The 14,445-nt window shown below is 40.7% G+C and overlaps 1 protein-coding gene across 1 annotated transcript; it reads right to left on the reverse strand.

Moving 5' to 3' along the window:
- Positions 1-15: 15 nt before the first annotated feature.
- Positions 16-10,244, reverse strand: LOC147170122 (A-type potassium channel modulatory protein KCNIP2-like). Its single transcript, XM_086082030.1, has 9 exons — positions 10,056-10,244; positions 4,087-4,185; positions 3,876-4,000; positions 3,733-3,802; positions 1,809-1,879; positions 1,493-1,600; positions 1,291-1,395; positions 1,130-1,192; positions 16-1,052 (listed from the first exon to the last, which is right to left on the reverse strand). Exons 1-9 carry the CDS (start codon positions 10,126-10,128, stop codon positions 1,005-1,007), a joined length of 762 nt encoding a protein of 253 aa, XP_085938156.1. The 5' UTR covers positions 10,129-10,244; the 3' UTR covers positions 16-1,004.
- Between the last annotated feature and the right edge of the window lie 4,201 nt (positions 10,245-14,445).

Genomic DNA, 14,445 nt, shown 5'->3' on the forward strand with positions numbered 1-14,445 from the left:
ACGGCTTTTTCATTGACAATGACGCAATGAAAACAACTTCTTTAGTTCTCTGTCAAACACTATCAGCTCGCTTTTAATTGTGGGATACATAAGTGCAATAATTATATACTGTACATATAATACATGCTTTTTGTTGTTGCAAATTGTGAAAATACTGTAACAGTTGACAAATGAGCCACTCGGCACTCATTACAAAGACCCTCATTGTTTATCAAGTTAATGCTTTTAAATTGATTTGTCCCATAATTAGACCTTGTCCTCGGTAGCAATTAATTGATCTAAATTGTTGTAGTGAAACAACCAGAGGGGCAAAAAAAGGAAATAGTAGTTTGTAGTTAGACATCAGTTAAAGGGGACACAAAACCCCAAAAATTTATTTTACAATATGTTCTACGTAGCCCCTCCCATTAGTCTAAACACGGTATTCTAATTCATCTTTAATTTGTGGAATATGGATTAAGCAGCAAAATCCACCCGTTTTTATCCAGTTAATCAGGCAGCCATTTTGTCTTCACCTGCTGTTGACTGACAATGAAAATGTGGTCACGTGACATTCTCAAGCAGAGCCATGACTGGTTGTTACCTCAGCCCTGAGCAACTGTGATGAAGTGATGTCGTTTTCAGTCAACAGAAAGTGACAAAATGGCCGCCCCCTTGAGATGGATAAAAACGTGGATTTTGCTGCTGAATATTATTGTAAAGAAAATTTTGGGCTTGACTTTCCAATTGACATTCACACCTAACGACAATTTATTATCTTCAATACACCTGCCATGGGAGCAGCTGGAGTGCACGGGGCGAGCATGCTAACTCCACACAGGAAGGCTAGGGTTCGAAGTCCTCTGTAGCAAAGTTGGCTACAGTTGTTACTTCATAACTGTGAGGTTGTATTGTCTTGCATCATCACGTTCCTGTAGAAAATGTTCCACACATGGCTTGTGTGACTGCACACACACTGCAGCAGTGAGGCGGCGCTCCAATTGTAGCAACATTCGACTCCACCTTTAGATGACGTTATCGAACATGTGCATGGACTGCATGATGTTCTCATCCTACAAGAGAAGCGCATAATCTCTTAATGTGTTCACTCAACTTGGAAATAAGGTTTCCAAACAAAAAAAATATCCACCTTCTGGCACGTCTCCAAGAACTCCTCGATGGTGACGACGCCGTCGTTGTTCTTGTCCATTTTCTACAAGGTGACACACCATCAGTTTTAAAATGTATTCACGCGTTGGCACTGATTCATTGGAGGGCGAGGCACCGTGCTGCCCTCTATTTGTTTCCAACCTGGAAGAAGCGTTCCACGTGGTCCTTGGGATCGCTGTCCCTCATGCAGGGGTACGTATACTTGCCCATCATGTCATAAATGGAGTGCATGATGTCTGTCATCTCCTGACCAAAACAAGTCATCGCCACAAGCTGTTAGTAACACACTTCATTAAAAAAAATTAATCCATAAAAAAACGCTTTTCCTGAAGGGTGCCAGCACCTCTCGAGTGATGCAGCCATCTTTGTTGAGGTCATACAGGTTGAAGGCCCAGTTGAGTTTATCTGTGATGGAGCCTCTGAGAATGATGGACAGACTTAGGACAAAGTCCTGCAGCCAAGTCAAAAATAAACAAAAACAACAAATGGGACATAAAAGAGAGAAATGAAGGCTATATTGCTGTTACACATTAAACCTACTTGGCCTTTAGTTTTGTTTCTCTTCTAAACCACATCCTGCATAAAAGCACACAAACTAGATGTGTCCAAATGTGACGCATTTAACAGGCTGCCTATAGCGCTTCAGTTGTGTGTTTTACCTCAAAGCTGACAGATCCGCTGTTGTGAGTGTCGAAAGCCTCAAAGAGGAAATGTGCGTACATACTTGTATCTGGAAAAGAAACACTAAATGTAACCCCCTATCACACAATTAAAGCTCTATTGTAATAACAGGGGACCAGGCAGGAAACACCTCCTTTGTGTTAGCATTAGCATTCATGCTAATGTTACTGTTCAGATTTGTTGATGGTTGGGGAGGTGATTCATGGGCGGATTTGGCAACTACGACTACGGGATTAAATGGTTCAAGTTTTACAGTGATAGTATTGGTTAGGATTTTATTCACATTATAATTATTAACACAATTATTTCGAGAGTAAACAACTGCTCTGTTGCTGGCTCTTCTTTGTGTGTGACATGAGGAAGCTAGTGTTGTTGACATGTACTGTATTATTGTTATTGTAATTACCGGTATTATCATCATCATCATCAGGATAACCCTTTTTAACGCCAAACGTATCATATTGAATACAAGACATTTTGAGCTCTCTATTTCATGAGTATAATTTTCCCCCTCATTAAAATGTTGATGTATATGATCTGAGACATGCATTGCACGGATAATCCATTAGGGGGCAGTATCATCCAGCTGATGGATTTTCCAGTGATCGAGCAAGATCGCCCCAATTGAGAAAGGAGACACCTATACTTATTAATAGCAGGAAATGTTCTTTCTGATTTTTGGAAAAACTAATATGTTTGATATATCTGTTTATTATTATAATTTTGACAGTTATAAAAATACAGGATGTATCAAATATGACACAAATCAAAAGTCATATGTGGAAGTTGACCCCCCCCCCAATACATTTTTTTTTGTTTGCTCAAAAGGACCAATAAATACTTTATTTACAAAGAATCAGAATTTTCTCTCATATATTTCATGGTTCAAGCTTTATTAACTCATTCACTGCCATAAATTCATAAAATAAAATAAAATAAAAAGATTATTAAAAATTATGGGCGACAGGCAATTAATTACATTTTTTAATTGTAATTAATCGTATGACTTCACTAGTTAACTCACAATAAATCTCAAATTTTAGATCTGTTCTAAATGTACAATGAAAAAAAATTCTAGGTTTTCATACTCTTGTTAACAAAAGAGGAACTAATGGAAATAGTTCAAATGAATTTATGACGTTTTTAGCCGTCAATGGCAGTGAATGAGTTAATGTACGAACCTTGCCACAATTATGGAAACATAACAGCAGTTAATGGATCTCGAAAATAAAAGAAAAAATTTAGACACCCGGGCTCAAATGCCGGCAGCAAACAAATGCTTGTAATATCTCAATATTAGAAAGAAAAACAACAACTGGCAATTTTACCAATAAATATGAAGTCGACGCACATGATTTGCCTCCGTGGGCCGCATAAAATGACGCGACGGGCCAGATCTGGCACCCGAGCCTTTAGTTTTACACCAGTGAATTAGCTACATTTTTGAAAGATTTTTGTATACATTTTTAAGACACATGGTGTGGTCTCACATTTGAAAAATCAGTGTAGGGTACACACATGATTGTTTTTTATCATAACCCTTGAAACAAGGTAGAGTTTGTTTCCAATCAAAATGTAAACTTTTTTACATACTATATAGAACAAACACTGTTTTGTTGTAACAAATGATGACTGGTTCTTTTCTTTGTCATTCATGTTGAAAAAAGACTCCCTAGTTCTAAAAGTACCAAAAAAAAATCCTCCCACTCATGTCGAATGTACAAATTCCCACGCTGAAAATCACAATGGACAGGCATGGCACTTTGGTGGTTTTGTTTTTTGCGGCACTCGTCTACTTCTTTTCTTTGCACATCTTTGTAATTACTATCTTTAAATGTAGACTTTGGTGAAAGTTTTCTTTTAGTCGTATTTTAAGAAGGAAGAACAGAGACTGTCACTGACCTCCCTGAGGGAAGAATTGAGAGTAGATGTTTTGAAACGTCTCTTCATTCACCGCACCACTGGGACACTCCTGGAATGACAAGATAAAAGATCCTCGCTCTCGCTTACAGGCAAGAGCGACATGTTTTGCCCACGCGACTCACATTTTTGAATCCCCTGTAGAGGATCTGCAGCTCTTTCTTGGTGAAGCTGGTCCGCCCGGCGAGAAGTTCGAGGCCCTCGGGTCGGCAACGCACCGCCGACGGCTCGGCCTCGTCGCTCGCGCTATCTGCGTTGAGCGGGGAGATTCAGAAGGCGTTATGGCACGGAAGATGCGGCGCGTGAATGACAGGATGCGGAGGGCGGGGCACTCGCTTTGATCGATGGAGCGGCTGGAGCCGGAATGGTAGCAGGGAAGAAGTTTGAGGAGGCGCTGCTTGATGGTCCTTTTGGTGGCTTTATTTGGCGGGTTACCTGGGAGGAGCACAAGTAGAATAGAGCTTCCTGTTTTGTTTAAGCTTTTATTTTGTTGTATATAGTGCATACACATTCATAGACCCTTATGCTATCTATTGGAAGAGCAGAAATAGACATAGAAAGACATGATTCAAAATCAATACATGATAAATGAGAAAACAACCATTCACACCATTTCGAGTCTTCAATGAATCTATCAGCATGTTTTGGGAATGTGGGATACACATGCACGGGGGGAGGCCAACATTTGAACCCAGAACCACTCAGCTCTGAACAGAAAATCACAACAATAAGAACCAATCGCAGCAAATGAGAATGCAGTATCTATAAACAGCACTGTAAATAAATAAAGAAAGAAAATTATTTTGTTGGCATAAAACAGTAAATTAAGTTGGAAGATCTTCTAAATGACAACAACAATTGCTCCAAATTATTTTCACTGAGTTGTTTTTACTTGTACAGTATCTTTAAGTTGGGCTTCAATTAAATTTTGAGTTCTTTCAACTTTGTTTATTTATTAGAGAGTGGGCTCACCATCTACATTATAGTATCATTAAACTACAACTAACGCTTTTATGATTAAATATGTGCAGTATTTAACAGATTTTTGTTACTACCGGTAAGTGAAAAGTAAACATCAAATCATAAAACTCATTAAAATCAAGCAACCTTTTCTCTAGCAAACGTGACCAATAATTTATAAATACTGCCAGCAGAGGGCACTGTTGCTCCATAGCGCAACAAGACAAACCGCGTGGCCAATTAACAGTTTTTTTTATGATTGAATAACACTCAAAACAAAAGAATGACATAATTTTTAATACCTTAAATCCATTAGTATATCATGATGTCAGTTCCTCGCAATTCCCAAGCACTAACTGACAAATCACCAAACCCGTGAGCCAACACGTTTGCTTTATTGTTGACACACCAATCAGAGGTTTGAGCGCTACAAAAACGCATCAAGTGAGTTCACCTGCTTTCAATCCAAATGGAAGAAGTCAGAGCAGTGGCGTCACTATCGTTTTGCTAGTCCGAGTTTTGCTCCGATCGACCTCAAGGAAAAGACAAATGTTGACATGGAGTGCTAGCTCTGTGAGGATGAATTTAAAACCTGATATCCCAAAAGTGACTTCAACCAACACAGGGCAGAGTGAATATGCGTGGCAACACAAAGAGGCTGAAATCTGATTGGACAACAACAACATAAATCTAACAGACTCATACTTAGGGCCACACAGTGATGTTCCAACAGAGATTCCAACCCGTATCATCTGACTGTGAGGCAGATGGCTAACCATGCTACCCACTAATAAAACAACAAATCATTGTATACCTCTTTGTACTAGTAGGAGGCTAAATATCAGCTTTTCTGAGCATACTTGCTGATTGCACATGTGTGCCGCTATTATTCATCAAGAGCTTCATACAGCGATGATGTTTGCTGATGAGATGTCAATCAAACATTCAAATACGGCAGCTGCAGCCGGGTGGAAAAGCACATTTAAAAAAGGGCTGACACTTATCTTCATGACGCAGGAGGGCCAAAATGATGCCCTCTTTTTTCTCTTTTTTTGGGGGCTGTCTATTGAACACAGAGAGAGGAGAAAAAGTTTCCTTCATTCTTTCTCCTGGTAGCTATATATATATATATATATATATATATATTTTTTTTTAGAAGAGAAGATTGATCACCCTAGAAATTGATGACATCACACAAGGGCTGCAGGTCCCAATGTGTCTAACAGTGCATGTTGTGGCTGGACACAATTAACAATACAAGCACATTTAGGCTTGTGCACGTCCATAAAGTGGTTCGATGTGTTTCCAAAAGACATCTCCCTCAAAGATTGAACTTGTGCACGCCCTCGGGCTGACTTTGATTGTTTTAATCAATTTCATTGTATGCGGCCCACTGAGGAAGATCAATACACTTTTCTCTGCTGCTGCTGCTAACAATATTAAAATACTCTTAGCCACTCTTTTAACAGCCAAGGATGAGACACCAAGAAAAGAGAAATGGGAGTAAAAACCTAGAGTTGGACACATTGGCAGGGAAATAATAAATGAAAGTTGAATTATGGGAAATAAAATTTCAACAATGTAAATACATGACAAAAGATTATTTTTTCAAACAAAAAAACAAAGTGTCCTGTACGTTGATCTGATTACATATTTAATAAATACACTTTCAAAGATTATTTTAAACTACCTTGAACATTGGAAAGTCCCTGGTGCATTAAATTACACTTTACCATGAAATATAACATAATATAAATATTTTAAAGTTTTTTTTACATATTTATGCACTGCTACTCCTTAACCCGACTGTACTTAAATGTATATATATATATATATATATATATATATATATATATATATATATATATATATATATATATATATATATATATATATATATATATTTAGAAAGGTTAATTTTATTTTGTTTATTTATTTATTTTTACATACTTATGCACTGCTACTCCTTAACCCGATTGTACTTAAATTTATATAATTTACTTTTTTTATTTAAAGGTTAATTTTATTTATTTATTAATGCATTCATTTTTACATATATATGCACTGCTACTCCTTAACCCAACTGTACTTAAATGTAAATAATAATTTTTAAAAAATAGTTTTGTTTTTTTACATATTTATGCACTGCTACTCCTTGACCCAACTGTACTTAAATTAATATAATTTACTTTTTTTTTTGAAAGATTAATTTTATTTATTTTTTACATATTTATGCACTGTACTTAAATATATATCATTTACATTTTTTTTAGAAAGGTAAATTTTATTTTATTTTATTTTATTTATTTATTTATTTATTTATTTATCCATATTTATACACTGCTACTCCTTTAACCCAACTGTACCATCTTTTTTAGAAAGGTTACTTTTATTTATTTATTTATGTATTTATTTATTTTTACATATTGATGCACTGCTACTTATTAACCCAACTGTACTTAAATTAATATAATTTAAAAATTGTTTAGAAAGGTTAATTTAATTTAATTTATTTATTTTTTACATATTTATGCATGACTTCTGATTTCAAAACTAGTTATTCACAAAATTTGTTGTGTACTGTTTATATTATGATAAGAGGATATACATTTATAACGGTTTCACAGTCATAACGGTCGTCCGAGGGAAACCGTGACTCAAAACAACCTCTAGTGCTCATTTGAGAACCACATCAAAATGTCGACGTGCCTGCCCTCAGACTTGGAGGTCGTGGGTTCAATACCTGACTGGGTCATACCAAAGACAATAAAAATGGGATCTGTTACCTCCATGCTTGACACTCAGGCAATGTTATCCAAGGGTTAAAAAAGTACTTATGCATTTGAAGAAAAATACTTTTAATGAAAAATTACAGCTTGGAAAAAGTCAACTATTTTCAAGACCGCTGTGGTTGATATGGGCATAGTATTACTTTCTTATTTTTGAAAATCTAACAGGTAAATTTAAGTAAAAGTTTCTTGTTCTTTTGGCAGATAATTTTGCTTATTTGAAGTAATAATTGTCTTATTTTATGATATTTTTTTCTACTGAAAATACAATTTAAAAAAACAAATGAATTGATTAAATAATTTAATTTAATTAACACTCAAGCGAAATACAGATACCTGAAAACCAATTTCATGATCAGGCCCCACTGCTCAGAGTCTTTTAGGAATCTCCAAACAAGTCCACTTGTGCTTGACTGCCGCCTCCTCTCACGTCACGATGACTTTCCAAACTCCCGTTTGAGCTCACGTTGATTTTCATCTGGGACGTCACGGCAGCTTAAGAAGGGTTAGGCCCAACTGAATCAATCATGTCGCCTCCGTGCTTACAGTAATCCTCACAGAAACTCCACTCACATTCTGGATGACCGTTTTTCTTACAACACACAGCTTGAAAATCACACACACGGCTGCCGGTTGTATGGTTTGTTTCAGACGTCACCGGCGTCTCGTAAGAAGGATGAGCTTTGGCTATCAAACCACATCAAAATAATCGATTGATGCTGAGACATGTTTAGTGTGGAGAGGAAAATGATGACTCGGCAAAGATCCAGCATCTCTAATGCATCAACATTTTTGAATAGCTCATGCATATTTTAAATACTGCCCGTCCAATCTGCTAGCTTGCGCCTCATCAATATTGTTTGCTGCTCTTCTGTCTATTACTTATGCACTGAAAATGTTACAGCTAAGTACCATGAAGTCCTAACGATCCAAAAGTGGTACAATTTGGAGTTTGAACTTTGACTCACCATATCACCCACTCCCATTAGCCTGATATGACTCTCAGTATATTGTTATGCCGCGGTGGCTCTAATTCATACAAAAGGCCGCTTGTGTTGATGCACCTGTTGACTGTTTGGTTAGTGAACGTTGAATGGCCGCCACGCCAGCATAGAAACCGACCAACCTGAAATGAAACCTCCATTGTAATCGTTCGTAAACCAGCCAGCTGTGCATACTTCTATTCAAAGATTTTGTATGAGTAGGCACTCAGTTATTTTTGGTGACAAAGTCTATTTTGGGACGATCTAAGCGGAATGATTAAGTGTGCTTGTCTTTGCAAGTATGCTAAAAAAAAAAAAAAAAAAAAAGAGGAGAGAAGTGCATCTACTGATCTAATTACACTCCAAACACACTGAGGAAAAAGACTGCAGATGACAAGAGACGCTGCAGACTTTTAGTTGATTTCTTGCTTTCACTGCACGCTCACTTGCTCATCTCATTAAGAACTATCACGTCCATATTTTATTAAGGTTGTGAACGCAGAATTATGGCTGCAAGTGGGTAAAATATTTGGGGGAGGTTTTTTCCCCCCGCTCTTAAGCGTAGTTTTAAAAATTGCAGACTGTATAAAAACATTCTTGCAAGGCCTACACGTGTCCCACATGCAAACTCCACACAGGAAGACCAAAGCCGAGATACAAACCTGAAGGTCAGAATTGTGAGACATCACTGTGTGTACATCACAAACTTTATAACTCAAAAGTTTTGTTCATTTTAAGTTTACTGTGTTCTTCAAATATGGACATACAAGAAAGATACACTTTTTTTTTAAGAATAATGTATTCACTTAATGTGAACAAACGACTTCTTTGATGTGACATTTGTGACGCAAAAGTTGATGCACATTGCAAGATTCATGCAGAATCATTATATATAATTGGTCCAAAATTTTGATTTAAAAAAATAAAAACATAAATACATACATACATACATACATACATACATACATTTAATAATAATAATAATAATGAATGAATACATACATTTAATTAATAAACATGTATGTATTAATATTTCTGATATAATAATAAGAAGAAGAGGAAGAAGAATTAATAAATTAATAAATACATACATTTCATTAATAAACATTTATTATTATTATTATTATTATTGGTATTATTGTTGTTATTTAATAAACAATAAATAAATAAATATGCTTACTATGCCAGCAACATATATTGACAGGGAAGACAGCAATTATGCTCTTCCATTAAATGTCAAAAGGTAGTGTGAATCCACTTTTTCTGGCATTTTTGTTCAGATGTTTCTTCTGTAAAAGCTGTGCCTTGACTCAACAAATGTTCAGGAAAAACTGCTGTAATGCATCACGTTTGAATTATAGTAAAACAAGATTATATAAGATTGCAACTATTTGTACCGTGTTTATTACAGTAAAAATCAATTAAAAATGTACCAACACCTTCTTTTTACACTAATAATGAGTGTGTGTGTGTTTTAAACCTCCTGGGAGTGAATTGAGTGGAGTAATTGCCTCATTAATTGAGAGATCAATGATTATATTCATCAGAAGATGGCAAGATGAGATCCACGTACCTGTGAGCGGGTCGTAAGATCGGTCCAGTTCCGTGGACTCGGACAAGCTGTGGTCCTGACTCCTGGACTTCATGGTTGTCCCTCAAATGTCCAGGTCCGGTGGCACTGCTGGACCTGCACACGATCTGCGTGTGCGTTCATCTCCCAAACATCGCCCAGGCTGCAAAGTGTGCAGGAGAGTGGAGGAGCGTGATTATGTCGATTATCCCACCCACCCACACCCTTCCCTCCCCCGCATCCTCGCTCATCCAATCTCCAGCTGCTCCTCTTTCTGCACGAACTTTCAAAACACCGTTTGCTCGACTCGTCCGATCACAAGGGGACTATGATGTCACACTTGGAGGAGGAGGGGGGGGGGGACACGCGGATGTGCGCAACAAGACAAACTTAATGATTCATTAGCATCTATGCACACTTTATTCAAATAGCAAATACAATTATTAATTTATTATGAATGACGCAATGGTGAATTCTGGTTATGCAAATGTAGTTACGCTAAGTATTTATTTATTTATTCATTTATAATAAAGTTCATTATTAGGGGGGGGGGGGACTCTGATCTAATTTTATTTTATATCATTTTATGAGTTAATTCATTGTTTCATTGTGTTGCTAGATTTGTTTTGGGGGTGGGTTGTTCCCCAAAAAATCCAAACATAACCCTGCCTCCACGTGCTATGGGAAAGACCGAGTTCTGTTCATGTGATTTTGTTGTTATAGTCATTGAATAGTTCTCTCAACTCGGAACCTCGGGTATCAAAATAGTTGTCCAGTAGAAAATCCAACATGAGGGGGTGTTCACGCGCAATTTTCAACTCGACTTATGGTATTTACTATAATTTCGATACTACATGAAGGCAGCATAATAATAATAAAAAAGCCACGGAGTAATGCCACATTTGCGCATGCGCAGGTCAATGCCCCGTGGCATGAAAACAAATGCTGTTTTTAGCATTTGAACTACATTTTGCCAGTACGTTCGAACGACATAGCCCAGTCAAAACACTCCACCACGTGATAACTTGCATTGATGTTTCTGTATTTGGCAATTTGTAACTAATGGTTGTGTTTTTATAGTCAGGAACCCGGCTGCTGCCAGCGGGATCGAGCGGATTCGCCTCCGATGGGCACTAGGGGTTGATATTCGGATTCACGGCATGCCAGTGGGTTAATTCTGTGGGTGCAGTCCCCCCCTGGCTGGGCGTGGGCGGGTCTGCCCCTCTGTTGGCTGCTGGGTGGCGGCTGCGTCTTGGCCGTTCCCTGGGTCTCTTGGGGGGTGCTGCGTTGCGGGGCTCTCCCTGGTGTCTGGGGCGGCGCCGCTCCGGCGCGGTCCGTCGCTCTGGGCCCGGCGACGCGGTTCGGGGCCTGTGGGCCGCCGGGGTGCCCCGTGGTTCCCTCTCCCCTCCCCCTTCCTCCCCCTTGCTGCCTCTCCCTCCTCGCCTCTCCCCGCCCGTCCTCCGCCTCCCTGTCCCTTCTCCCTCGTCACCCTTCCTCCTCCTCTCCCCCTCTCTCTGCGGCCCTGCCGCTGCCCCCTGCCCTTCTTGTCGTCTCCTTCCCCCCTCCCTTCCCCCTCCCCGGTACGACTTCCTTCCCCTCCCCTGGGCCGGGGGCTCCATCCATGGCCCGGGTCTCGGTGCTCCGGGGGCCGGCGGGGGTGGCTGGGGTTTGGTGTTGTGCCCGCCCGCTCCGGTGGGCGTCCTGGCGCCTCGGGCGGGCCCCAGTATCCGGGGAGCGAGCCCTATCGCCCCGCTGGGCTGGTCCCATATGCCCGCCGGGGTCCCGGTGGGGTGGGTGGGGGCTTGGTGGGCGGGGGCTTGGTGGGCGGGTGCGCCTCCTGCCCCCGCCCGATTGGGGGGGGCCCCGCTGGTCGCTCCTCTTAACTCACTACACTAGGTTTGCGCAATACACTTTTATAAACATATAGGGCACATAACACACTTTGAGGGGGTGGGGTAGGGTGGAAACACCGTCTTCACCCTACAACTCCCCTCCAATTTTAATGCACCACACAACTTGGGGGGGGGGGGGCTTGTGGGGGTGCCATCGGTTGGGGACCGCGGTATAGAGCAGTGCTGCGGTCCCCTGTCCGTGTCTCCGCCGTCCCCCCCCCTATTTTTTTTTTTTAATGCACCACATACACTCAGTGACATGCTTGGGAGGTGGGTGGATCGGAGCGTGGGAATATCATTTCCCTCGGCTCCGGTTCACCTGCTCCTAATTTTAATGCACCACACACACACACACACACACACTTGTATATACACTGGGTGGGGTCACATTCACGGTTTAGGGGTAGAGTTCGCCAGTCGGCGAGCTGGCGGACTCAGTAACAGGGGTTAACTTTCACAAAGAACGCTGGGGTGACGACCGGGGCCTTTCCCCGCTGGGCCTGGGGTTCGGGGGTGTCGGCCCTCCTCCGGTGCCCCATCTCCCCTTCTGCCCCCGGTGTTCCGTCCCTCCACGCGGCGGGGGGTGGGATGGGCGCGGGTGCCCTCTCCGCTCCGCTATCCGGCCCCTCTTCGGCGCCGGTGCCTGGGTGTGGGGGGTCCCCGGGGGCTGGGGGTCGGGGGTTGGGGGGCTGCCGGTTGGTCGGGCTGGGGTCGGGGGGGCGGCTTTGTTGGGGGGGTGGCGGTGTGGGGGTGGGGGTGGGGGGTGTCTGGGGGCTTGGGGGCCTGGGGGGCCCTGAGGTGTTGGTGGAGATTTTCATGCATGCCAGATCCACCACACCAGCATCTATCGAAACTCAGACACAATCTGCTTCCTCCTCAGGTAATTGAATCGGTGGAGGCTGGTGTCTGTGGATCTCACTCGGCTTCGTCTGTCCTTCCTTCCTTTCCTCAGTCTCTCCTTCGGTCTCTTGAGGTCTGGTCAGTGCTGGATTTCACTTTCCTTTGTTTTCTTTGGTCCCCTTGGGTCTCCTGACGGCGGTGTTCGGTTTAGGTGAACAGTATGGGATTTTTTCTAATAGTTTTTTGGTGCGCTAACAAATACACGCACGCTCGCACACACATACACATACTCACCCACATACAAAAAATATATATATAAAAATAAATAAAAGAGCAATGATGATGACATTACCGAATGAACAATACTGACTGAGGTCTAAATAAAAAAATTAAAAAATTAAAAATTTAAAAAAAATTAAAAAAACACTCCACCACACTGGCAATTCCACGCTTCCGTATTAGAGAATAAATAGCAAGTTGTGCAAATAGTAATGAAATATTGAACATTTGGACAGTGGCCTATGCTTTAAATTTTTTTTTTAGAGAAGGTCAAATTATGCTCACCTGTAAAGGTAGTGCAGTTTTGGTTCATCCTGAAAATCTACCCGATAACCTTTTCCTTTTTGTGAATAGTGTAGCCTGTCTCAAAGGAAATTAGGTAAATCATAGAAAGCAAAGCACAGAAAAATAGATGCTAATTAGCATTAGCATTAAGATAGCGGGGCCTTTCTAGACAATTGTTTGACTGTAGTCTGTTTAATGTATACAATAGTTTAATTGAAAGTAAACACCAAACGAGAGCAGCATTAAACAGCTTGAAGACTTAAAAAATATATATTAACGGTTCACTATTTGCCAAACTGCTGCTTACTGTAAAGTGTGTTGAGTTGTGTCACCATCCAGCGTTTGTATTTGTACTGTGTGAGCTGTGATCAGGACATTTACAGCACATCGCTTAGTATTTGTTGTGCTCTATTTGGGTCCAATGTTGGAGACAAATACAGTACTTGTGCACAAATGAGTGAGCAAACACAGCTTGACTGCTATACATGGATGATGCCCCCCCCCCCCCAAAAAAAGGAAAACAATTCTGTACAGCTCGTCTTCAGAAGAAGTTTTCGCTCTTGTGTTGTGAAGCAAAGGAGGGGCACATGGAGGAGGATCAGCAGAGACAAAGTAGGCAATCTCCGTCTGGATGAAAATTTGATGAGCAAGCCGATATGCCTAAATGCAACAATCCAAATACTCAGCAGCATTAATGCATTGTCGCGGTAAAAACGTTTGGCTTGGTATGCACTTAAACACACATCCATCCATACGCTAAGCCTCTTATCTTGAACGGGATTCAGGTTAGCTTGGCAAAAGCAAACGACACCATCGACTGGCTGGTACATCGCGGGGCACACAAAAATTCACACTTGCATTCACAATGTCAACTGATTGCACACTTCCTGCAGTGAAGTCAAGCTAGTCCGACCATAAACACATACAAAGGTCCTCCATATTTCAACGGCTATTATGGCTGCTTCTTCAATTGAGACTTAAATGAGCAAATTTGAAGCTTTCTGCCCGAAAGAGAAAAAAACAGTCTTCAAATGTTAAGTGCACTTTTGCAGCATTTGGGAGAAAAAAAATCTGAATTTATCCACCTGTGCTCTATT

This window comes from Leptonotus elevatus, chromosome 8, assembly GCF_054856555.1.
Source record: "Leptonotus elevatus isolate MCC_2025b chromosome 8, RoL_Lele_1.0, whole genome shotgun sequence".
In the NCBI taxonomy this organism is placed as follows: Eukaryota; Metazoa; Chordata; class Actinopteri; order Syngnathiformes; family Syngnathidae; genus Leptonotus; species Leptonotus elevatus.